General features: G+C 51.9%; 7 protein-coding genes across 7 annotated transcripts; 3 read left to right on the top strand and 4 right to left on the bottom strand.

Annotated features, from left to right (window-relative positions):
- Window positions 1-191: 191 nt before the first annotated feature.
- Window positions 192-2,643, top strand: N7511_009826 (aconitate hydratase ACO2; the record flags this gene model as incomplete). The annotated part of the gene is made up of 2 exons (XM_057132203.1): window positions 192-236; window positions 289-2,643. 2 exons carry the CDS (start codon window positions 192-194, stop codon window positions 2,641-2,643), a joined length of 2,400 nt encoding a protein of 799 aa, XP_056980191.1.
- A 995-nt stretch (window positions 2,644-3,638) lies between these two features.
- On the bottom strand, window positions 3,639-5,958 carry crzA (putative C2H2 transcription factor Crz1; the record flags this gene model as incomplete). Its single annotated transcript, XM_057132202.1, has 2 exons — window positions 3,639-4,642; window positions 4,695-5,958. The coding sequence occupies 2 exons, from the start codon at window positions 5,956-5,958 to the stop codon at window positions 3,639-3,641; spliced, it is 2,268 nt and encodes a 755-aa protein (XP_056980190.1).
- A 908-nt stretch (window positions 5,959-6,866) lies between these two features.
- N7511_009824 (uncharacterized protein) lies at window positions 6,867-8,001 on the bottom strand (the record flags this gene model as incomplete). Its single annotated transcript, XM_057132201.1, has 2 exons — window positions 6,867-7,598; window positions 7,666-8,001. 2 exons carry the CDS (start codon window positions 7,999-8,001, stop codon window positions 6,867-6,869), a joined length of 1,068 nt encoding a protein of 355 aa, XP_056980189.1.
- A 1,574-nt stretch (window positions 8,002-9,575) lies between these two features.
- Window positions 9,576-13,087, bottom strand: N7511_009823 (putative serine/threonine protein kinase; the record flags this gene model as incomplete). Its single annotated transcript, XM_057132200.1, is given in 2 exon segments — window positions 9,576-10,451; window positions 10,466-13,087. The coding sequence occupies 2 exon segments, from the start codon at window positions 13,085-13,087 to the stop codon at window positions 9,576-9,578; spliced, it is 3,498 nt and encodes a 1,165-aa protein (XP_056980188.1).
- A 5,127-nt stretch (window positions 13,088-18,214) lies between these two features.
- Window positions 18,215-21,049, top strand: N7511_009822 (uncharacterized protein; the record flags this gene model as incomplete). The annotated part of the gene is made up of 1 exon (XM_057132199.1): window positions 18,215-21,049. The coding sequence occupies one exon, from the start codon at window positions 18,215-18,217 to the stop codon at window positions 21,047-21,049; it is 2,835 nt and encodes a 944-aa protein (XP_056980187.1).
- Window positions 21,050-22,067: 1,018 nt separating this feature from the next.
- Window positions 22,068-23,420, bottom strand: N7511_009821 (bifunctional chorismate synthase/riboflavin reductase [NAD(P)H] ARO2; the record flags this gene model as incomplete). The annotated part of the gene is made up of 3 exons (XM_057132198.1): window positions 22,068-22,897; window positions 22,953-23,314; window positions 23,386-23,420. 3 exons carry the CDS (start codon window positions 23,418-23,420, stop codon window positions 22,068-22,070), a joined length of 1,227 nt encoding a protein of 408 aa, XP_056980186.1.
- A 206-nt stretch (window positions 23,421-23,626) lies between these two features.
- N7511_009820 (putative lipoate--protein ligase) lies at window positions 23,627-25,050 on the top strand (the record flags this gene model as incomplete). The annotated part of the gene is made up of 3 exons (XM_057132197.1): window positions 23,627-24,598; window positions 24,650-24,757; window positions 24,805-25,050. The coding sequence occupies 3 exons, from the start codon at window positions 23,627-23,629 to the stop codon at window positions 25,048-25,050; spliced, it is 1,326 nt and encodes a 441-aa protein (XP_056980185.1).
- Window positions 25,051-25,219: the final 169 nt, after the last annotated feature.

The raw sequence follows: 25,219 nt of genomic DNA, 5'->3' as shown, positions 1-25,219 counted from the left end.
TAAAGACCTAACATAAACCAACTGTATAAAACAAAGTCCGCCGACGATCAATCGACGATATAGATCTGGATTGGTCCGAAATCGGCGCAATCACGGGCCAATCAGGTCACGGGCAAATAACCAGAACAAACCGGAGAAAAAAAGGGCTCAACATCACTTCTTCCCCAGTTTCACCACCCCAACTTTGAATCATGGTGAGCCAGCTTGTTTGGCAGCGGGTTTCTGCCTCTCGTGGGGTAAGTTTCATTCGACCCTCCCAACTGTCTCAATTGACTAATTTCTCCATAGCTAGCCACACGGCTGTCCCCGCAACGGCTCTTTGCCCGTGGCCTGGCCACCGAGGCCTCCTCCTCCCGCATGCCCCCATACCCCAAGCTCGTCCGCAACCTCGAGCAGGTCCGCCGAGTGTTGGGCTCCGAGCGTGCCCTAACCCTCGCCGAGAAGATTCTCTACTCTCACTTGGACAATGCCGAGGAGTCATTGCTCACTGGCACCAACAACGGCCGTGATGTCCGGGGTAAGGCTAACCTGAAGCTGAAGCCCGATCGCGTGGCCATGCAGGATGCCTCTGCGCAGATGGCTCTTCTGCAATTCATGTCCTGCGGTCTGCCTTCCACCGCTGTCCCGGCTAGTATCCATTGTGACCACATGATTGTTGGTGAGCGCGGTGCCGATACCGATTTGCCAGCTTCGATCAAGGGTAACAGCGAGGTCTTTGACTTCCTGGAGAGTGCGGCCAAGCGCTACGGTATCGAGTTCTGGCCTCCCGGTGCCGGTATCATTCACCAGAGCGTGCTGGAGAACTATGCCGCCCCTGGATTGATGATGCTCGGCACTGACAGCCACACTCCCAACGGAGGTGGTCTGGGTGCCATTGCTATTGGTGTCGGTGGTGCCGATGCCGTCGATGCCCTGGTTGATGCTCCTTGGGAGCTCAAGGCCCCCAAGGTTCTGGGTGTGCGCCTCGAGGGCCAGCTCAGCGGCTGGGCTTCTCCCAAGGATATTATCCTGCACCTCGCTGGTAAGCTGACCGTTCGCGGTGGTACTGGATTCGTTGTTGAGTACCACGGCCCTGGTGTCGAGACTCTCAGCTGCACAGGTATGGCTACCTGCTGTAACATGGGTGCCGAGGTCGGTGCTACCACCTCCATCTTCCCCTTCTCCCCCAGTATGGTGCCATACTTGCAGTCCACCCACCGTGGCCACGTCGCAGAGGCTGCCGCCGAGGTTGCCGCCGCTGGCCCTTCGAGTCTTCTCCGTGCCGATACCAAGGCCGAGTACGACCAGTTGGTCACCATCAACCTTTCCGAGCTTGAGCCTCACATCAACGGTCCCTTCACCCCCGACTTCTCGGTTCCCCTCTCCAAGTTCGCCGACACTGTTCGCGAGAAGAAGTGGCCCGAGACCTTCGGCGCCGGTCTGATCGGTTCCTGCACCAACTCCTCCTACGAGGACATGACCCGTGCTGAGAACCTGGTCAAGCAGGCCTCCGCCGCAGGCCTCAAGCCCAAGGCCGATTTCTTCATCACCCCCGGCAGTGAACAGATCCGCGCCACCCTCGACCGCGACCAGACCCTGAACACCTTCTCCGAAGCCGGCGGTATCGTCCTGGCCAACGCCTGTGGCCCCTGCATTGGTCAATGGAAGCGTACCGACGGTGTCCCCAAGGGCGAAGACAACGCAATCTTCACCTCCTACAACCGTAACTTCCCCGGCCGCAACGACGGCAACCGCCAGACAATGAACTTCCTCGCCTCGCCCGAACTCGTCACGGCGCTCGCCTACTCCGGCAGCACCACCTTCAACCCAATGACCGACTCCCTGACCACCCCCTCAGGTGAGACCTTCAAGTTCGACGCCCCCACCGGCTTCGACCTCCCAAGCGCCGGCTTCGAAGAAGGAAACCCCAACTTCCTCCCAACAGCCGCAGTCCCCGACGCCAGCGTCGAGGTCGTCGTCTCCCCCACCTCTGACCGCCTCGCCCTCCTGGAGCCCTTCGCCCCCTTCCCCAAGGGCGAACTCTCCGGCCTCCAGGTCCTCTACAAGGTCAAGGGCCAGTGCACAACAGACACCATCTCCGCCGCCGGCCCCTGGCTCAAGTACAAGGGCCACCTGCCCAACATCTCCGCCAACACCCTCATCGGCGCCGTCAACGCCGCAACCAACGAGACCAACGTCGCCTACGACGAGGCCGGCAAGTCCTACGGTATCCCCGAGCTCGCCGAGCAATGGAAGAACCGCGGCATCGAGTGGCTCGTCGTCGCAGAGGACAACTACGGCGAGGGCTCAGCCCGTGAGCACGCTGCCCTGCAACCCCGCTACCTCGGTGGCCGTGTCATCGTCTCCAAGTCCTTTGCCCGCATCCACGAGACAAACCTCAAGAAGCAGGGTGTCGTGCCTCTGACCTTTGCCAACCGCGAGGACTATGACCGCATCGACGCCTGTGACAAGGTCGACACCGTTGGTCTGTATGATGTGCTCCAGGCTGGTGGCCAGGGCGAGGTCCAGCTCCGTGTTACCAAGCAGAAGACCGGCGAGCAGTTCGTCGTCCCTGTTAACCACACTCTGTCTACCGATCAGAGTGCTTTCATTCTGGCTGGTTCTGCTCTGAACTTGTTGGCTAAGAAGGCCAATGCCCAGTAAGGGATCCAATGGTGTGTGTTGGATGTGTATGTGATGTGTGTGATATAAGGTGAAAATGAGAGAGCTTCAGACTGTTTGTTACACTATTTTTTTTTTAAAAAGTGGCTTCGATTGGAGTTGATGAGCTGCGTGGATTGGTTGGTTGTTTTACTTTTCTATGGCAGCTGTTGTTTTTTTGTCTGTTGGCTTGTATATGGTCATTTGAGATCTTTTCGTTTTATTTGCTCTAGATGATATCCAATGTGATCTGTATTCTACTATTTTGGATAGAAAGTAGTGTAAAACATTAGTTGGGTGGGTGATTTAGGTCGTCAGATTCATTCGATGGTCATTCATGTAGATTTAAAGCAGCCAGTGGCATCAAAGGAAAGAGGATATGAGATGAGATAAATATATGAGAGGAAGTCCAAATGGAAAGAAGTAAGAGTAAGAAAAGTAAAATAGACGGGTATGAGCAGGGGTAAATAAATCATCAAAAACATCACATCACGATGAATGGCTCTTTCATAAGAGCATCGGGGTGGTTGAACAGGAGCCAACCCGAGAAACAGAATAGTCGAGAGACCAAGAAGAAGAAGAAGAGAAGAAAATGAACAAGGGGAATAAAGACGGGAAGCACAAGTCATCACAAAGAAAAAGAAGAAAAGAAAAGAAAGAGAAGAGCAGAGGTATGAGAAACGTATACCAATGTCTAGAGAAAGATCAGAATATAGCAAAAGACGAACCATACCCAAATTGCCAGTTTCGGCAAAATCCTCGAATATCTCCCATCCTGTATACGAACGCCAAAAAGAAGCCTTCTATACAGGCGTGAATCGAAAAGAAAGAAAAAAAGAAAAAAAGACTGACAAAAACCAGGGCGATGCAGACGAAAATGTCTCCAGGAAAATCGATTTTGAGCTCCAAGACAAATAACAAAGGAGTGAAAGGTAGGCGAGAATGAAATCGAGAGAGAGAGAGAGAGAGATGGTGTGAACGAGTAGCCAGAAAAGAGGTTATCCACTCCACTTCTGGTCATAACTCTGCTCACCAAGCATTTGTCCAGGGTTAGTAACCCCGTACATATTGCCCTGGTTAGTACCATAACCACCACTCATCCCCGAATCATCCTCGTCAAACCCAAACTCACCCCCAGAGCTGGCATCAAAGCTACTCCGCCCACCAATATCACCCGGCTCATCACCAGCAGCAGGAATCTGATCCCACTGCAGGTTCTGCAGAGCAGGATATTGAGCCAAAAGCGCAGCAGGAAGGACGAAGTTACCCGAAGACTGCCCATCCATGCCAGGCATGTTTGGCATGACCAGCGGCTGGGGGATAGGCTGCAAATGGCCAGAGGGCTGCTGAGCCTGCTGCTGGTGTTCCAGCATGACTCGGTCTCGCTCTTGCGATTCCTCGTCGAGTAACGGCTTGATGCAGACTCGTCCGGCTTCAGATCGGAAGTGTCGACCAAGAGCATCTGCACGGGCGAAACGTCGGCCACAGCCCCATTGTCCGCTGCGCGAGAGCTCGCCTCGGCAGACGAATTTCTTTTCGCCGGAGTGAAGGCCTTCGTGGCGTTTGCGGTCGTGCTGTCGTGCAAAGGCTTTGCCGCAGACTGTGCATACGAAGGGTCTTTCGTCTGTGTGGGTGCGGAGATGAGAGCGGAGGTTGTAGGCGCGGGTGAATCGTTTCGGACATAGATTGCACTGAAAGGTGGCAGGGTGCTTTTGGATCCGCTTTGGTTCTCCGGGTGCTGCGCCGGGTCTTTGAGGGTCTGCCAGGTCTAGGATGTAGTTGCGGTTCTCAATTGACGATGTAGACAGACGTCGGTTGGATCGAGAGGGTGATGCATCTCGAGAGCTGGGGCTGCTGCGTGAGTGCGAGCCAATTGAACCAACAGGCGACAGAGATCGTGGGGTGTTAGAAGCATGCGGCTCCAAACTTGTTGCTGAAGTTGCGGGAGAGCGTGAACGACTTGCAGGGTGGTATGGATCGGATTTGCTGCGAACGCGAGAACCTAGGTTTTATGAGTATGTTAAATCGTTGTATTTGCGGGATCTGGCACTTACGCATAGCAGGAGGACTCAAGGAATCATAATCAGCGGTCGATTTGGAAGGATCAAAGTTGGGACTCCGCAACGGCGGAGCAAACTCAACATTGATCGATGGAGGTGCCATCTGCGAAGCCTGACCAATGTCACCCGGAATGTTGTTCAATTGGCCCATATTCATCATGTCATCTGAAGGCATACCATACATATCTGTTGGCGCCGAAGGGAACTGAGAATTCGGACCCAGATAAGCGTTATTGGGAACCATCTCCCCACCCTGTTGTGGCATTAAGCGCGGCGAGATATATGGGCTATGGAGTGGGCTGATCCCTTGCTGTTGCTGTTGCTGTTGCTGCTGCTCTGACAGAGTGAATGATTCAATGCCAAGCGCGTTTTCATACAACGCAGGGTCATTTTGAGGTGCCAACGAAGGTGATGCATTGCTCTCGATACCGTCGAATTCATGCTGAGACACATAGGGGGAGTGATTGGCCGAGGACACTTCAGACACCTCAGATGGCGCACGTCGATGACCCCGGAAAGAGGCATTATTCATAATATGACCCCAGTCTGGACCCGATTGAGCGCTGAGATAGGCCGCAGTAGCCGGGTCTAGCGAGGTGTGCCGTGAATGTTGCGGAGTGTAGTATGTACCTGGGGTGGAGCCCGGAGGGGACATCGGACCCGGCGATGATTGCTGCTGATCCTGCGATGACGGGTGCGAGGAGGCAGAGGGATTGGAGATGGGACTGACCAGATCGGCAGGGTTGATCGCCTGGTTCACGGACTGGCGTTGGTGCATCTGCGGATCCAATAACAAAGAGGAATCGTACTCCGACGGGGTGGTGCTGTTCGGACTATGGTTCTGGAAGACGGAGAAGTCCATTTCGGCCGGGTTGGTATTGAGCATGTTTGAAAAGTTCTCTTCCTGCATTGGTCTGAGTCCTGTCGAGTGTTCGAGCTGATTGACCAGGCTCGCCTCGAACGAGTGCGCCATCGGCATGTTTGTATTGATAGTTGGTGGATAGCTCTGGTCGGCCGGCGGAGACAGTGTCTGTGTTGGAGGTGCCTGAGAGAGGTAGTTGGGGTACCCATATTGTTCAGCGCCCATGCTTCCGTCGGGGTTGTGGAAGGAGGGGGTCGCATAGGCGGCCATGGAGGGGTCGACGCCCAATCCGGAATTCGGATCATGATATTGGAGATGTGGCGACGGGCTCACACTGCGATGCTTCATATCCGATTGAGCATGGCCCGAGACTTGGTTCTGGTCATGCGAGGACATGATTGCGAGCGCGCGCCGATGAGGCTCTGTGGTGAGCGCCAAGCTGGGGTTGCGGTCAGGAGAAGAGGAGCGGAGCGGAATCGGAGGCACGGATAGCGCAGGATTTCGGCGAAAGGCAAGGAGTACACGAGTCGCTTTGTCAGGGACCTAGACACCGGCTGGCGATGTAGGGGTAGGTGCTGATGGGGTGGGATGTCATTCGCAAGGGTCCAGTCTGAGTAGGCGCCGATACACGAATGTTCCACTGGCCAATGTCAGTGACCACGGGCATGCCAAAGTGAGAGCAATAATACCTTTTTTCCCAACGAAGTTGGCGAGAGAGAGAGAGTGAGAGAGGAGTTGAAGATTGGGCGATGATTTCACGTGCGCAAGGCGGTCTGGTGGACACGTCTATACACGTCTATAAGATAGACATGGAGCTAGTTACAGGAGATGGTTTTGTATAACGTTAATATTTGCCCTGTGCCCTAAGTGCAGCGTCTCTCTTCTATAAGTTCCCCAATGGGTCTCCCCACATTGTGTTAGGTTAGTGCCGATAACAGATCAGATCACTATGTGACGGTTTTACTATTTTTATAACTATCTGCCGCAAGATGTCATTCCACAGAAAACGGCTGCCTGTCCCTGACATACGATCCATACACTGAAGAAACACACACTCAAATATTCTCCCCAGTCGGTGGAGGGGTTGTCAAGCGCTAGGCATTCTTAGCTTTGCACAGCCACGCAGCTGAATCAGATATACGCTAAGCCCCATTGGGAGCTATACCAGTCTGCCTTGGCCTCGACACTGTATGCAGAAACACAGACCGCATAGACACGTAGTGTAGTAATCAGTGATAAACTTACTTTCAGGAATACACGTAAGACAGATATGACTTAAAGCCCTAAGGCGTCCAATTCAGTACCTAAACAGTACCCAACGTAGCCAAACTAGCCCTAGCCGCATCATTCGACCAAGCAAACAACAAATTATCCGAACAACTGCTTCCAAGTCCAGCATTACCAACCCAAGCAGGTTCCCAGTAGTAGATTCCCAGTGAGCCCGAGACTCCAGAAACAGCAGCTGCAAGTCGCTGCAAGAAAGTCTGCTGTCCAGCAACAGAGAACGGAATATCACTCAGGTCAGAGGGGAACGCATAAGCCGGACTGGGGCAGGCATAAGGCCAGTTCGTCTCAACAACAATAGTCTGCTTTCCATATGTGGAGTACAAGTTGGCCAGACTAGTCTTCAGCGACGCGAGTGTGGCACTCGCGCTATAGAAGGGGTAGTATGAGACGCCAATGTAGTCAAAGTCTGTGGACAGCAGGGCCGAGCCAGAGGCCAGCACCTTGTTGTAGAAGTAAGATTGTTCAGACCAGTTCCAGCCGTCATCGAGATGGATCATGATCTTGGGCGTGGTGGCCAAGTCGGAATCTTTGATGCCCCAGGCGGCAGAGTGTAGGAGTTTTGCGATGTTGGTGTAACTGCTTGTTGAGCCGAGAGGCCAGAGGAGACCGGCGCGGATCTCATTTCCGATGGAGACGATTGAGACGTCTAGGCCGTCGGCGGCGAAGGTGTTGCATACTTCAAGGGTGTAGTTGTAGACTTGCCAGGTGAGGGTGTCGATGTCGGTTGTGGACCAGCCGGATGGGGTGGTCTATAAAGAAAGTCAGTCATGCCCCCCTCCTTGAAGAATTTATCAATGCTCATATGGAAGTCCGTACCTGAGCACTCGGATCAGCCCAAGTATCACTGAAATGCAAATCAAGATAGGTAGTCATCCCCTGTGCCTGCACCCTCTTCGCCAACTTGACATTGTAGTCAAGATCGTAAGACCCATCACTGGGATTGACCCAGACACGCTGACGGACGGAATTGATACCGGCAGCTTTGATAATAGCTTCCAGTTTGCCCGTTGTCCCAGCAGCATTCTTATACGAGATCCCGGCATTCTCTTCCACAATGAGCGAAGAGATATCTGCACCGTGGATACTCAACGCAGCCGATACCGGCGAAAAGAGCTGCGACGCAGCCAGAAGAAGACAGGGAAGCATATGCATATTGAAAAGACTAATGCAGAACCAGCTACAAGGAAGAAAAGAAAAGAAAAAGAGAGAAAGAGAGAGGATGGGATCTCCTTAAAAACTCACCACACTACTATAGCCCTATAGCTCTCCTCGGCACTCTCCACCAAAATACCCAAATTCTCCGACCGATCTAACCAAAGCTCCAATAACCCGCCCAGATCAAATAGAGACCCATCCTCTAAGCCTCTACCTCCCCCGGGAGATATCCAATCCGGGTCTAGCTCCACCATGAAACATATCCTGAGACCGACACGGCACAAACGATAGGTGGGGAATCTAAGCAAGCGTAGTTTATATCATAGCCAGGTGATCTACTCTGTATACACCTGGATGCAATTTAGCTTGGTGGAGAATATATCAATGAGTAAACACTCCCGTGACGATTTCGATTTAGATCGAGAGACATGGGTAGGGGGACCAAGTATGGGGTAGCGTGAAGGTGCTGCGTTATGACACTAATGTTGCGCAACTAGACTGGTTCAAGGCTAGCGGAGATAATCCGGTGTTTTGCCGGTGGGGAATGAATGACTTGGTTTTGTTACTTCGCTTGGGTGTGTCATGTATCATTGGTGGAAGTAGAATCTATATTCTGGCATGTTATTCAGGCTTTAAATTGCGATGTGGGCTTATAAGCCTTGGGCGTTTTCCTCCGCCGGAGAATGTGATTGCATTTCTATCCGGAACGGCTCTTTTAGGCGTGAAGGACTGCAATGTTAAAAGAGGATTTAGTTTCAGGCGCGGACCGAGAACTCTACCGTACTCGTTTACTGTTTACTAATTGATTGTTGAATGCAAATTTTGTTAATGCGAGGGGTGGGATAATTATCTCAAAGTCCCAGGACACCCAAATGTTCATTTCATCGTTCGCTTCGCGCTAGACGCCCACGCCTCTCTGCATCATGTATCATGTCGGGATTCTGGGAGAAGACAGACGGAGAGAGACAGCAGTGTTCAAAACACTAGTCCGATCAATCTGGTCATTGTAACCCCCTCAGAACCCAATTTTTTCCTCAGACCTCCACCCGGGTTGTCAGGTTAACATTACATACAAGATAAAGTGAAAAAGAGGAGAAAAAGAAAAGAGAAAAGGAAACCAGAAAATCGAATAAAGAGACGCGAATCGCCCCTTTATCCCATGCGAACAAAACCAGACGGAGGAAAGACGAAAGAGAAAAAGAACTGCCACATCTGTCCGTGCTGTGTCCAAGCATTCATCAATCAGAACGAATATGCCGCACCAGCCGGTCGGAGGGCCCCGAAGAGGAGAGAGGGCTAGAAGCTTGTCTCTCAATATAGCAATGGTAGATTTGCGCGGGCGTGGGTGTATATGTACAGACAATGTAGAGTGTATCTCAACGATTTCTAGGGCATCACAATTTCCAGAGAACTGAACTGGGACAAACTCAAAGCAGACGTGAACGTGACGGGTGATATACACGACTTCGTAGTATAGGGAGGCGTTGAAGTAGCCGGAAATGGTGCGGAAAGGAGAAAGTAGTCCAAGGAGATAGAGGGGGTGATAGATGGTGGTGACGTGGTGGGTCGAATTAATTTGAGGGTTGTGGAGGGTCAGCAGGCTTCGGTGCTGGTGTCGGCTTCTTTTTCCCAATGACGAGGCCTTCATCCTCGGACTCTTCTTCGTCCTCGTCATCGCAGTAGTACCTCGACTCATCTTCTTCGGATGGTCGGGGTGAGCCAGAGCGATGAGGTTTGAGAGTTTCACCAGTGCGGAGTATAGAAGGTACTTCCTCCAGATCCTTATCCCTTGAGTAGAGCCCATCGCCTGAAAGCGAGGAGGCATTTGAGACAACAGATGGGATGCTGGGGTGTGAAGCACTCTGCGACATGCCGCTGGTGAAGTCGTCGGCCGAGGACGAAGAAATCGTAGCCGAATTGGAGTTTGCAAGTCCGCCATTGGGATTATCTGCAGGGCAGCCAGAGTCCGCGGGCGGCGCCATGGGAGGCAGGAGGAGCGACTCGGTGGAGTACATCGCGTAGTCGACTCTCAAAGTGCCGCCCTCGGTTGCGTCAATGTCGCTTCTCCTGCGGCGCAACAGTGCATCCCTGGTGAGATGGAACGATTCCGCGGACGACTTGCCCGCAAGCTGTTGAGAACGATTGCGTCGGTGTGCAGACTCAGGATTCAGCTTCTCTGGGGTGGGATGACCTTCATCATGCCATAAACCCGTTGTCCGAACCTGGCCCTGTGCCGATGCTGTACTGACAGCAATACTGGGCTCAGAGTGTGGCTCTTCCTTATGGCATCCTGGCTCACCAGACGGTGACGTGCGTCGACTTCGACTGCCACGCGATGCCCGTCGGGTTGCGCCACTGAAAAGGCTACCGAAGTTGGTCGATCCTAATGCTTCGATGATGGAAGAGCGTGCATCTCCCCCTTTCGAATCGGCAGGGGAATGTCGAAACTGGATGGCTTGACTGTCTTGGTGGATTCCGTTGTAGACATGGAAGACTTAGCGCGCCGAGGAGGGGCAGGTCGTGACGTTACAGCTGGAGCCGGAGCAGCCTTGAGCGCAGGTGTTTGCACATTATCGAAGTAAGACGCCCAATCACCTTCATCCACGGGGCTAGCAGTAACGCTCTGAGCAAGAGGATGTCCTTGGCTGCCAAATTTGAGCGGCCGGAAGAAGTCCTCATCGCCCCGTAGACTGGTTGGGCGACTCTCACGAGAGCCTTTGCCGAATGTGCTGCTCGAAGCGGAGGAGAGGGTTTCAGTGGAAGGGGTTGTGCTCGATGGACGATTGCGAGATTCCTTATCCTTTGATCGGCCACCGAACCATTTGGCAACATTAGATCGGACACGTTGAATGAATGGAACCTTGCTGACGGCACTGGTGACTTCCTCGTTTGAGACCTCAATTCGCTTGCCCTTGCTTTGGAAGCCGGGGTCAGTTTCTTCGATCCAGATCCGAGGGTTGGGAAGACCGTGAAGAGTCCAAGGATGATGCTTGATTTCCTTGAGTGTTATCCGCTTGACTGGGTCCTTAGTCAACAAGCGTCTGAGAAGGTCGTATAGCTCGTCCTCGATGTCCTCATAAACAAGCTCATCGCTGTTCCTCATATTCCACTGGCTGGAGTCCGAACAGTCATCTATCACGGGCACAAGGCGCTTTCTCGGAATGAATACCTCCTTTTTCACAATGGTCTGGAACATGCTATACTCGTCGTCCGAGACAAAAGGTAGACGGCCAAAGATCATTCCATATAACGTGACACCCAAAGACCACACGTCTATCGCGCCAGTGATCTTGGGGATCGACCCAATGGTCTCAACAAAGTCATCGCCGGTATAACAAAGCTCAGGTGCATAGAAGGCAGGTGTACCGACAGTTTTGGACAGCTCACGAGCATCGTCTAATTCCGCGGCATCGGTTTCACCAACATGCTCTTCTTCTTCGTCACGCATTGGACGACCCAAGTATGAGACGCCGAAATCGGAGATCTTCACCCGATGATTACTGGTGACAAGTAAATTGGCTGGCTTGATATCACGGTGGATAATACCCTGGAAGTGAAGGTACTCCAGGCCAAGGACCGAGTCACGGAAGGCACTGCGTGTTTCAGTGATGGTCAGGCAAGGGACGAATGCCATGTCATCACCCTCAGCAGACCATTCGGGCTCAGAGGGCGCGTAACCGAAGCTACTCGAAGTCGTACTGAAACGGCGCTCGAATGGGTAGTCTGAGTAAGCACCGTACATAGTACCCTCGACTGCGTTCAGAGATGGATCTTGGGCAGAAGACGGACTCGAGTCATCTGTTACAGCGACAGAACGACGGCTAGATGATCTTTTAATCATCAAACCGCCATCCTCATCTTCCTCCTCGTCCGACGACTCTGCACCATGCTCCAGACTCCACGCAGAATGATCTTGTTGAGCGTCGGCAGCCTGCGCCTCAATTCGCTCGCGAGCCCGTTCCCGCTGTCGCCGCAAGTGCTGCGCAGTTCGGATGAATTGGTGACTCTCTTCCAGGAAGGCAGGGGTGTCAGGAATTCCGTTCTTCTCCCGCTCAAGGCGTAGCTTGTCGACGTGGACGATCTCTCGGAGACCCTTCTTGCGCCATGAGATCTCGCCGTTCTCGACATACTCCAGCACAATATACACTTTTTGTCGGTTTGGATCGTCGATGACCTCGAGCAGACTGACCACATTCGGGTGCCGGGCCTTCTTTAGAATGGCAACCTCCTTTTTCACTTTGTCTTCCGGGTTACCTAGCTTGCCTAATCGACGGCGGGTAGAGTATCGTTGAACAATCTTGATGGCGACCTTCTGCTTGGTGGTGACATGCTGGCCTAGTTTCACTTTGCCATGTTCACCTCGTCCCAGTTCCTCGAGAATCTCGTATTGATTGATGGTTTTATTACCAGTGATAATATCGCGGTCCACTTCAGCGGTGTGGGTCTCTTTGGGCGGATTAAGATGTGTTGGGTGGAGATAGGTGCTACCCAAACTCTCATCGTCAGAGCCAGAGGGTGTCTTCAAATTAGGGTGTCTCATAGAGAACAGCCCCGGGCTTGAGATCGGGGTGTTGCCCGCCGTGCGTATGCCACGGGCGTATGAATGCCGTGGCAGCGGATCGGGTTGGAAGAGGTGGGGTGCCCGCCAGTTCGGGTGTATCTGAGAATGTAATGAGGCATACGATTGATCAGGGTAAACGGGTAATTCGTGATCGGATTGTCGAGAAGCCCGGCGAGGGCTGCGTCCGATGCTTCCATTTTCCGATCGGACATCGACGACCGTGTCTTCGTTGAGAGCTTGTAGCGAGCTCGTGGACGAGCGATTTGACGGAGTCCGAGCACCATAGATGCTCGGAAAGGCCTGACGAAAGGTCGCCTGTGCCTCTGATACGTCGGTAATTATGGTCGGTTTCGCAGTGTTCTTGGACGGTGTCTGGCTAGACTCGGGTTCGCTTGACGCCAACGGCGCTTGTAATGACTCCTCAGACCGCCTCCTGTCCCGCTTGGGATCTTCTGAGACATGTCCATTCCGAGCACGAGCTGGATCCTCCAGACCAGCTTGCGAGGACCTAATTTCCGTCATGTTCTTTTTTGGGGGTGGGGGAACTTTGTGTAATCCGACAAGAACTAGGAAATCGGGCCAACTGTGCCGAGAGAGCAGTTGAGCATCCTAGTTCAGCATCCTCCAATACCAGGCGTAGTCAAATTGGTTCAAGGCGAGCGGACGAGAAGCTCGGTTGGCACGCCCGAATGGACCGGCATTACTTGCACAGGGATGGGCGACAACTAGAGACGATGTATCGAACGGGTTGTCGCCTACGGGGAAAAGGGAGGGCACGAGGTAGACCGGCTACTGCACGAGGACTCGGATCACATCCACACGTGGATCAAAAAAGGAGTGCGATGCTATAAATATTTCGAAGGGGGGAGGGGGGGGGGTTTTCGTGAGGTCGGAGGGTCGGAGAGGGGGATGGAGCGAGATCGGAGAAGATCCGAAAGGAATGTCCAAAGGAAAGAAAAATATATCACAGCAAGAAAATGAAGGTCGAAGGTAGAGACCGAGACCAAGGAGGGGGGGGGGGAGGGAGAAGTGAAGAGACGAAGGGGAGAGAGGTTGGGGTGGGTAATAGGGCAGAGAGAGAGAGAGAGCGATGATCGGATGCCAAGGGGAAAATTATGACTGAGGTAATGCCCTCTGTGAACTTCTTTTTGACATTATTCTTTTATATTTGGTATTTGATATTACGCCTCTGATTTAAATGGTTTCAAGTGTCCGTGAGTCTGATCTGCTCCTCCGAGAGACTACGTCTTCTTCTAGGCGAGTACATATATCACCCTCGAGCCCTGTCATCTCTTGCCAGTGGCGGATTGCCACAGGGAATTACGTCGGCGACTCGAGCACAGCCATCCCGGCGATAGTGAATCTTCCATGGATCAATTCTTCCTCGGAAATCTACAGGCGAATAACTAGTTGTCTTCCATCCCGCCGTCTTCCCGCCCAGTCTAGCCCTGGAGAGCTCTGAAGCTGAATATGGTCAACGGTCACCTCGGCCGACCATGGTTGCCCAATCCATATATTATATCGGCTCCGAGGGTTGAATGATCCGTACATATCAACATCTCAGGCCCAAACCTAACTTCTCTGCCACCCGAACTTCCCTGAGGGGATCCTACGCAGCTGAGGTAGACTGTGATAGGTCGGAAGAGGCTGCACTAAGTTTTTGCCTTGGGCATGGCAGGCGAGCCAGGGGTGAGTCGGTATGTAGGAGCCGTGGCACAGCATTTAGATATCATATCTAGTCCACGTACTTAACCACAACCAAGTTGGACTCTCATCGTATTCCACCTTTCAGACAACTTGGTCGAGAAAGTATAGAAAAGGAAAGGTGTCTGGAAGCACCCGTGCACGGTCCACTACGTCATGTCGGGTCTGGCCCCTAATTAGCCACCATTCCGTTTCAGGCCTAGTGTTCCAAGCACTTGGCGCTTTCTCTCCGAATCAGGCAGTTGATTGGCCAAGTTGGGGCAATTGGGGGAATCGGGGGGTAAATTAGTGTGATATCCCAGGAGTATACAGTAGACATCTCTACTCCGTACACTTGCGGGGATTATCAGAGGCCCAACTAGCGCGATACTAGTTAGAATGTCGGAGTAACTCTGTAACAGTCTAACAGAACTCACAGATCCTCCCCGCAGTGGAAGTTCGGCCCTCCATCCGATATACACACCCCAGAAAACCCCCTAAGACCCAAGACCCAAGACCAATCCAAGCAAACAAAAGAAACAAAAGAGAAACAACTCTCGTGGTTGGCCCCAACTCATCAATAACAACTCTATTAATCGCATTTCCAATCAATGCATTCCATGTATCCGTATACAGTCAAGACGCATGCACCCTCACCCGAGCGCCTCCTGCGCAAGAGCAAGAGATCAAAGCACACGAGAGAACCGTGTGGCCTTAGCCCCAAACTACAGTGCAGTTCTCCGTACACAGAGACGCCATTCACTTCCCATTCCCACGCTAATACAAATCCCGATCTGCACCCATACTCTTCGAGGGAAATGCCCGTGTTGATCCTGCGGCGTGACACAAGCGGCGAGTTTTTTCTTTTAGGGCGTTGACTGTCATCCCGCCCCGGTTCGTTGGGCGTGTGCCATGCCCTAGTTCCTTATTACTCTGTGTTAACGTCGAGTTCGGTTTCAAATGCCCTGGGTGCAGGTGCACGGTGCTTGTGTGCAAGCCCCGTGCTGAGATGCTTGACTCGAGGGGGCGGGATTGTGTAGAATAGAGTGGGATGGGATGATGTCGAGAAGGGGAGATTTGGGATGTGGTATACTTACTCTGTCCCGTGCTGGTGGATTGTTTTGTTTGTGAATCTCACGATCTACTAGTCTAGTCGAGGCATTTATGCGCATGCAGGGGTTGGCTGTCCACATGTGATTGTTGTCCAAGTCCTGTGGCGATTCTCTGCGATGCCAATTTACCTGTACGGTAGATCCGTGTTGGGAAGAACTGCTGCTCCTTCTTACAATACTGTGCAGGGCTAAAGTTGCCTGTCATCGATTTCGTCTAACATTACTACAGGCAGTCGAGTGGCTGTGAAGGCGATAAGGTTTTTCTTTACAAATTGCTTTTTTCTTTGTCTTGTACTGCTTGTTCGGTGGCTCTTTCCGAGAGCCGACTAGTGTATACTGGATGGACCCATAAAGGCAGGTAGTCAGGTTGAAAAAGTTTTCTCTATGCAGCTAAGACACTGTGCCGTGCTGGTGCATCAGCTCACGGACACAACTAGGCATATTGCATAGTTGACAGTAATGCGCCAGGACGATTAGGGGTAAGCGCCGGATCTGACATGCATACTCAGGTACCTCGAAAACTCAAGAGATATACGAGTAAAAGTGGCAATGGCAACCCGGCACATGGGCTAGGAGCTGAAGGTATTCTTTTGAAGCGATTGGTCATTCGGAATGGTGGCTTTGGATCCCTCGAGTCGTTGATTGTTGAACGCTGAATCGGAGAAATGAGAGTGATTGGTCCGGAATGCTGGAACATTCTCCTTGTCTCTTTGTTTGACTCCTAATAGGGGACCTTGCAGTGAAGTCTATCAACTTGCCTAGTCTACTGTATAAGCCGTCCAAATTAGGAATCAACCCAAATCCATGCTCTCCTGATCATTCCGTTTATAATTCTATCGCTATATCGTACCTCGGGTCTAACTTGCTATCTTGAATCTTGATGTCCTGCTATTGGATACTCAAATGCAAGGATAGGACTGTTGGTAGCCATCTCAATTTCAGAGACCACATCATAGTAGAGCACGAGAGAGGAAAGACAAATTGCATCGCCTTAATGACGGAGTTCGTTTCTTGGATCGGGCATGGCTATGATGCATATGCCTGTCTGGTATTCTTGGACGATTCAACAGGATAATAAACCTTTTGGCAAATGAAAGCGTATCTGATCGATGAAAGCTCTACCAACTACCAACTAGGCATATATTTAAATGTAAAGGATTTCTTCTTGATTCGAATTCCCTCTCACATTCTATTTTTTATTTTGTTACCTCGGTAGATGGTCCTTTATCTTTGGATAGGTGTGTGTATTCTTACCACCTCTCTCACCTTTCCCCTCCCCCCTCTTGGAACATTCCCTCTCGAGATAAAGGCAATTTGTCTTACAAAAGGATTCCTTTTCCAGCTGGAATCGAGCCAATTTGTTAGCTGTGGCTGGTACAGTCTCGATAATCTATGCCGTTGGCTGCATTAATGTCATCAAAATCTGTGCCCGAGGGTCCTATACAGGGAAATTCGAACGACGCTTACGATATTCAAAATCACTCTTAAAAACGACTTACACATTATAACGCATTGCGTATTATAAAGTCACTGAGAAAGGCCTTGTACTAGAACATGGAAATGTCTTCGCGGCATACTCCGGAGTTTCGGTAAGTCTGCTATTTCTTAGGCTATGAGGCTTTAGTGGACTATAGAAGCTATCAAAGCTCTCCCGTATATTCATAGTCAGGAGATCATCTATAAAGAAGTTAGATGTAACAAAACCATCGTAGATAATGCTATACACATCAAAGTTTTTGGCTTCGTTGGCTCCAGATCCGACCGTGAAGCCCCCTTAGTTTATTATGAGCTATTATGAGCGATAACTTATGGCTTCTATCCTAGTGTTAAAACCAGCATCTACATAGATATTTTCGCCTTTAGGTCAATACTGTTCTAGTTTCAAACAGACCGCGTCCCCTATAAGAGCTAGAAAGGACTCTCAAAAGAGGAGAGCTAGTGACAGCTGTTGACAGCAGAAGTGGCCTTTTGGATTTAGAGGATTCCGGGTATACAGTATAGTAATCACGGTATTCCCAGCCATGACACTCATGCTAAAATGAATTTGGTCGGCTTTAGCAAAGTCAAGCAGGATCTCTCATGTAACCTCACGCAATTAGTTATCAGATGGCGTCGGTCTAGCCATTCAAGCGTCTATGCGCAATGAAAAATATAGTGGTGGGAGAGTCTTGGTTTGGTTGTCTGGCCAACTTATTGAGGGGCGTAAACGTCCATGGTTCATGATATGTACAGGTTCCACTGCGAATGATCTTCGAAAAGACGGGACAATGGAGGTAAGGGAGGTAGAGTTAGTAACTTATATAGGGATCAAAGTGAAGATATTCAGAAACAGAACACAGTGAAACAAATCGGATACCCGCACTAGATTGTGCAAATCAACGGCCACTAGCCAACAAGTGAGTGAATCCAAGACAAGTAAACAGGATATGAACATATTAAAACATTGGCAACACGCAATGCTCACCCGCCAAGCGTCATAGGCTTGACTCGTTGCCGGGCAACCCGCTGTTGATCCTGCGATCGAGCTCTCGGCAATACATTAGGCTTCCTCTTTCTTTGTTTAGCGCAATCGAATAAAGTAGGCAATCACTGGCACTTGTAGTGATTGGTTCAGCAATAAACACTGTAATGGCGAGGCCCGGATCGGCAGTTGTTTACTATAGCACGGGCAGGATGCAAACACTTGTCTTCACTTTCTTTCTCCTTCAAGCGTGAAGTCTTTAATTCTCCGATCATTTGGAATAGACATCTGCTCATATCTGCTCCTTCTGTGTCAATCGCGTGGCACGCCATGCTCGCCGATCCTGGCATGTATCCCTATCTCTGAGTGTCTCAGATCGCAAACGACGGCGTCATGGAGAGCTCGACGAGCTATCCACTTGCGCTAGGTGCGCTGTTCGCCCTCTTCAGTCCCTCCATTGCCACGTACATTCCATCGTCTGTATTCCTCTCCCCGCAAAACGATTCCCTCGCGTATATCCTCCGACCCAGCTCCACTGGCGAAACCGAATTACTGTCCTTGAACCTGTCCACCAGTATCAATGCAGACGACCTGTCCTATCATACTCTGCTGAGCAGTGTGCCATTCCACGATACAGTGCAGAACGCAACATTTGTCCCCGCCGTCAATGATGCAGGGTCCATAACCGTCTATGCCGGGAACTGTCACGAGACATCCGACAGCCCAGCACTATGGCAGTTCCACCCAAATCTCAACAGCTCGATCGGCAATGGCACATGGGATAAGTTGACGGTGCAAACAAACGACGCTCAAACCGCTCCAAACTATCTCGCCGCGGGGTTCTCATACTCGTCATCCGGCCAGCAAAATGAAACCGCTATGTACGCCTTTGGAGGAATGTGTCCATTCGCAAACAGTACAGACCAGACCTGGGTATTGGCAGCAAACTACTCTCAGTCGATGGTGGCTTTAGGCCCGAGTCCCTTCTACAGCAACAAGTACACCGCGGAGACCACGGGAAAGCGCGCACCACCTGTCGCAGAAGCGGGCATGGCTGTTGTACCGCTTCAAGCTACCTATTCTGCTGACGCAAGCGAGAAACAGCAGGACTTCCTTTTTGTTGGTGGCCATACCCGACATGCGTTTCTCAACATGTCGACGCTTGCTATTTTCTCGCTGCCGCAGAAGAGTTGGAGCTTTGTTTCAACCTCGGACAACTCACCTAAGACTGAACTGGCGGTTCGAGACACGGTCTCTGTGGAGCCTCGATCTGGCCATACGGCGACTCTCTCTGAAGATGGAAAGAAAGTCTTTGTGGTTGGTGGTTGGGTGGGCGATACGACTGTCCCTGCTGATCCGCAATTTGCAGTTCTGGAAATCAAGGAAGGGTTCGGCGGTGTTACGGAGTGGATTTGGACAACACCGTCTTCTGAAGGATCAGGTATCACCGAGGGTGCTGGCATCTTTGGACATGGAGCCGCTATGCTCCCGGGTGATGTGATGATGATTTCTGGGGGGTATACCATTCCGAAACAATCAGCGAAACGGGCAGTGTCGACCGCAAATTCACAATTCTATCTCTATAACACGACATCGAACAGTTGGGTTACGTCTTATAGCAACCCAGCCACCAATTCCTCCACATCGTCGTCAAGTCACAGTGCGAATCTTTCCAAGGGCCAGAAAGCTGGTCTTGGAGTCGGTCTGGGTATAGGATGTCCGGCTGCTCTAGCCTTGGTGCTATGCGCATGGAACTACCATCGGAAGCGACGTGTACGTGGAAAGCGAGACTCGCAGCTTCGCGAGTTGGCTCTTGGGGCAGAACGAGCTCATTTCTGGGGTCGAGACGACCCTAACCAAGCCAGCAGTATCCGAAGCTCTGGAATGAGCCAGAAAAGGGATTCTTCTGCCTATCCTTGGTCCGAAAACCGCAATTCAACTGCACAACCAAATTGGAACGACCAAGGCGAAATTATGGCAGAGAGGACTGGGTTACTTATGGATCCTCACAGCCCACTCAAGAACAACCGAGCTCCTCTGCCCGCAAATACAAGACCGTGGTCCTATCGTATGTCTGGACACAGTGATTTCCGACGTAGCGATGCTACCAGCGAGATCCATCCTATTGATGAGCGCGAGGAGGACGAGGCTATCTTCAGAGAACATTTGATGGCTACCATTCCCCCTGGAACTGGAGCTGCAAAGAGTGCAGAGCCGGATTCCGAAGACCCATTCTCAGATACTCCCTATGCAACCCCTCGAAGCACCATCTTTGGGGTTGGCCTGGGTCCATTCTACAGCCGACGAAAGGATATTGGATTCATTGACCCTGAGTCTCCCACCAAGAGTGAACGGACGCAAACTAGCCTATCCGATGCCTCGGCCTTCTCTTTCGCCTCTTCTCAACCAGTAGGCAGAGTCTCAACTGCACGAGCTATGGTTGTTGACAGACCTGTAAGCTGGGCAAGCAGCGGCCGTCAGTCACTCGAGAACCTCGTTGCAGCATCAACCCACAGCGACCCCGACAACACCGCTCCATCCGAGAAGTCGGTTTCGACAGAATCATACTCCACAGCACAGACAACCATGTCGCAACGCCAAGCAGAAAACGACTCCCTCCTCTTTGACGCTCTCGACCCAAACAACCCCTTCGAATCATCATCCCCCTCAAAACTCCGCCGCGATTCCAGACCCAGAGCCTCAGAATGGGTCATGCAAACCATGCGCCGAGCCCTAACCATGACCCGAGGCGGCCCACCATCCCAGCGAGACTCCCACGAATCAGCCCCGCTAGCATCAGGAATCGACCGCCGCAGCACAGTCATCGGCTCCGGCCAACTATCCCCAATCCCGGGCTCCTCAAGTCCAGGCACTCCTCGCCGAGCAGTCAGCGCCTCGGCCGAACTCTTCCGCCGCAAACAAGGCGCCAGAGACTGGAACGCCCACAAACGCGTTTCAGACGATCTCTTCAACACCTCTCGCTCGACTCGCCAGGATCCCTTCCTCGGTGCACCGGGGTATTTGGGCAACGAGGACGCTTTCGTCGATGATGAGGCTGATGTGCATGATTGGGACGTCGAGGGTGCTGCTGAGGGTAGGCGCGTGCAGACGACCTACACTGTCCCTCGGGAAAAGTTGCGCGTTGTTAATGCTACTGCGGGAGATATGGACACTATCTCCGAGCGCTCGATTAATCGGGCGACTGGAAGTCGGAGGGTTAGCACTTAGTTTTGGTGTGTTTCTGGTTCCTTTTTTCTTTTCCCCTTTTTCTACTTCTTGGCTTGTACTTTTGCATACACTTTTGAATGATGATTACGGTGATGGTGATGAGGATGAAAACCAAGATGATGATGACGATGATATGATGCTTTGGTATCTATGGTGATACCAGAGAAACGTCCACCACGCTCTGTTGTCTCATCAGGAATTCGATCGAGTCATGTGCAGGTCCATGTTCATGCTCTGACGATCTTCGGTGGACAGAGCAGCATTGCGATTCCGCCCTCACTTGGACCCTTGTCGCGCATTTTGGGAGGGAAGTTGCTGTTTCCTGTCGTTTTTGATATCCACAGCGTGTTTTGATGTTGCGTTCTGACTATGAACGACTGATGAATCCATGTCCCTGGCGCTTTAGATTATCTATTAGCTGAGCGAGTTCGAATTGACTCTTGTTTTTCTCTCTCTCTTGTTTTGGTCATGTACATGTACAGTACTTCTTCAGCACACAGTGTGTGACATGGATGTCCTGCATGTAAAATGACGTCGCCGTGTGAAACCACACCCAGACAATCGTATCCTCTTTGGATATAGTCGCCTCCCAACATTTCTATGGTACTAGTATCCATATGGCTTTCTTCGATTAGTGAGGTGAAAACTCGATGTAGTGCAGCTGAGATAAAGTTTGTTGGGCTGAAAAGTCTGCCCTTTGTTTAGACTTGCGACTTAAAGGGTAAGAGATGTCTCCACTACAGATCTATGGTGGGGCGCACAAATGAACGCCTCTCGATAGTGTCGATGGAATATTGACGCACGAGTATACTACGTGATACTTTATCTAGTCCAGGAAAATGTTAGAAGATGTTCGAATTTCGCTTTTGTACGTGAACTTGTTCTGCAATTCTCCAATGCCGAAAAAAATGTATTTATCAAACTTCGTAGCTCCATACTGTACATCATATGAGACAGGGATCCCCCTATGACGTTGTTATAATTTTTCCTTTATATAATGCTTCCTTTTTATTTCCGCTTAAACGGACGGGGTAGACTTAGGGTCGGTGGCGGGCTTGGTGGGGAGGGTAGTAGGAAGCCGGGGGAGCAGGTTCTTTGCGCTCTCGCGGGCGTACTGGGCCATGAGGGCATCGATAATAACGAGGGAAGACATGGCCTCGACGATGGGGACGGCACGGGGGGTGACACAGGGGTCGTGGCGACCCTTGGCCTCGAGGGTACCCTCTTCCAGGTCGTAGGTGGCGGTAGTCTGAGCCTGGCCGATGGTAGCGGCGGGCTTGAACGCAACGCGGAAGTAGATGTTGGCACCGTTGGAGATACCACCCTGGATACCGCCAGAGTTGTTGGTCTTGGTGGTCAGCTTGGGGGCGCCGGCGGAGGCCTGTGACACGACGAAGGGGTCGTTGTGAATGGAGCCGGGGACTTCACAGCCGCCGAAGCCGGAGCCGATCTCGAAGCCCTTGGTGGCGGGGATGCTGAGCATGGCGTGGGCGAGCTTGGCTTCCAGCTTGTCGAATGCGGGCTCACCGAGACCGATGGGGACATTGCGGATCACACAGGTTACTGTTCCACCGATGCTGTCATGGTTGTCACGGTACTTCTCAATGACCTTGGTCATGCGCGCGGCGGCGGCTTCGTTCGGGCAGCGAATGGGAGCGAACGAATCCACGGTCTTGCGATCAATGGTCTCGATCATCTCGAGGAACTCGGGGTTGGTGGAGGCGGAGGGGTGTTCGGGGGTAGGAGGGAAGAGGTGCTCGTTGCCAACGGAGGTGACGAAAGCGACGATTTCGACGTTATGCGACAGGCTGAGGTACTTTTCGGCAATGGCTCCGGCGGCGACACGACCTAAGCATTGGTGTTAATAGACCGGAGATATGCATAGGGTGGGAATTTGTCATACCAATGGTCTCACGGGCACTGCTGCGACCACCACCGCTGCTGGCCTTGACACCGTACTTCTCGAGGTAGGTGAAGTCGGCATGGCTGGGGCGGGGGAACATGTCCATTGTGCTGCCACCGTAGTCCTTGGGGCGCTGGTCCTCATTGCGAACCATCATGCCAATTGGTGTGCCCAAAGTGACACCAAACTCCGTGCCTGACTGAATCTCGACTCGGTCCTTCTCGTCCCGCGGGGTAGTGAGGGCGCTCTGACCGGGACGACGGCGGGTCATCTGGGGCTGGATGTCGGCTTCGGTGAGTTCCATGCCAGGAGGGCATCCGTCGACAATACAGCCGACAGAGCGGCAGTGAGACTCGCCATAACTAAAGGGGGGAGCATTAGCTACTGTTGTATTCGGAAAGAATCGCATGGTCAGGGGAGTGGGGAGTCATACGTAGTGACACGGAAATGTTCACCCCACGTCGACATGATGAATTAGTTGTCAATGTGAAAGAGGATTACAAGGAGACAGTATAGTCAGTAGATGTGAAAGGGGGAAAAGGAGTCGAGCAAGAGAAGAGTTGAATGTCGATCCCAAAAAAAAGCCAACGCAATTCGACTCATCTTTCCGATCCGGGACTAGCGCAACCGACTATCGGCCTGGCGCCTCGGGTGATAAACACTCATCCACCGACATGTTTCTGCGCTCACGGTTGGGCGGCCTTCAACATGCCAGGTATGCCAGGTATGCCTGGGTTCGCCATAATCACTCGGTGCCTGACCAATTCGCCGAGCTCGTCCGTCGTCCGTCGTCTTTACACCAGATCTACCAATCACTATCGACTGACCCTTACGTGAATCTCTCCATTGAACACTTCCTCCTCCAGAATGCCCCGGCAGAATCAAGTATCCTATTCCTCTACGCCAATCGACCCTGTGTAGTCATCGGACGCAATCAAAACCCATGGTTAGAGACAGATCTCCGCGCCCTTCACAATGACCGCTGGAACGGCACGACTGGAGACGAAGAAGCTGCAGTCTTCGTACGGAGACGCTCGGGCGGTGGGGCCGTGTTCCATGACGCCGGAAATCTAAACTACAGCGTCATATCTCCGCGGACATCCTTCACTCGCGATAAACATGCGGAGATGATGGTTCGCGCACTCCATCGCGTCGGCGCCATCAATACCCGTGTCAACGAGCGACACGACATTGTCATGGCCCGGCCGGAGGCCATGGAGAATGACCCCAATGAGCCCTTGGCCCGTAAGGTCTCTGGATCAGCCTTCAAGCTGACTCGACACCGGGCTCTCCATCATGGTACTTGCCTGCTTGACTCCCCGAACATTCATGACCTCGGCCGGTATCTCCGCTCGTCTGCGCGCGATTATATACAGGCCAAGGGTGTCGAAAGTGTCCGGTCCCCTGTGGGAAATGTTTCGGCTGGGTTTGCCGATTCGTTCTTTTCCATGCAAGGAGTTATTCAGAGTGTGATTGAGGAGTTTGCTCGCTTGTACGAGGTTCACCCTGACGCTGTACGACGCGCGCAGCGTGCTCATGCCAATGACCCGGAGATTTTTGCTGGGGATGGCTGGGTTGCGGGTACCGTCGGCGAATTGCAGGGTGAACAGGAACCTGATATTGGGAAGGGAATTGCTGAATTGCGGGTGAGTACTTTTGAGAATTACTGGGAAAGTCGGCTGTTGACATTGGAATAGTCGTTGGATTGGAAGTATATCCAAACGCCACAGTTTACGTTCTCGACATACCCCATCGAGGAGGACCCTCGTGAACGGCCTTCATTGCCACCCTCACTGCCTTCAGCTGTAAGTTAACAAAACAAGTCTTTGATTCAAATCTGACCCTCGTCTAGACCCGCGCATTTCTTCGTGTGAAACACGGTGCAGTCATCGAAAGCCACATTTCCACCTCAGCTGACGAGCTCACCGCATCTGACCAAGCCAGTCGCATCCACAAGTTACTGGATGGGCAAAACTTGCACGAAATCACTCTGACGCGGTGGTCTGAGATCCTTCAAGAGGGTCTTGGTGAGACAGGGCAAGATGAGGCCCTGGTGACAGAGCTATCCCGCTTCCTGGGTGGACTATTAGGTGGTTAATTATTGTGTAGATATCCCCGTGTACATTACCCTTCATGTTCTATACCAAGTGCCAAGTCATTTCTCTTAATTGGTGGAGTATAATTTCCCACTTATAAGATCGCCAGTCCAACAACCCCAAGATGCTGATCTCCCCGCGTTACCCCCGGCTAAATGCATTCTTCCCCCT

The sequence above is a fragment of the Penicillium nucicola genome (genome assembly GCF_028828085.1).
Source record: "Penicillium nucicola strain IBT 29836 chromosome Unknown utg000010l, whole genome shotgun sequence".
In the NCBI taxonomy this organism is placed as follows: Eukaryota; Fungi; Ascomycota; class Eurotiomycetes; order Eurotiales; family Aspergillaceae; genus Penicillium; species Penicillium nucicola.
Note: the sequence above shows the minus strand (reverse complement) of the source record. Positions and strands in the feature narration are given on the sequence as shown.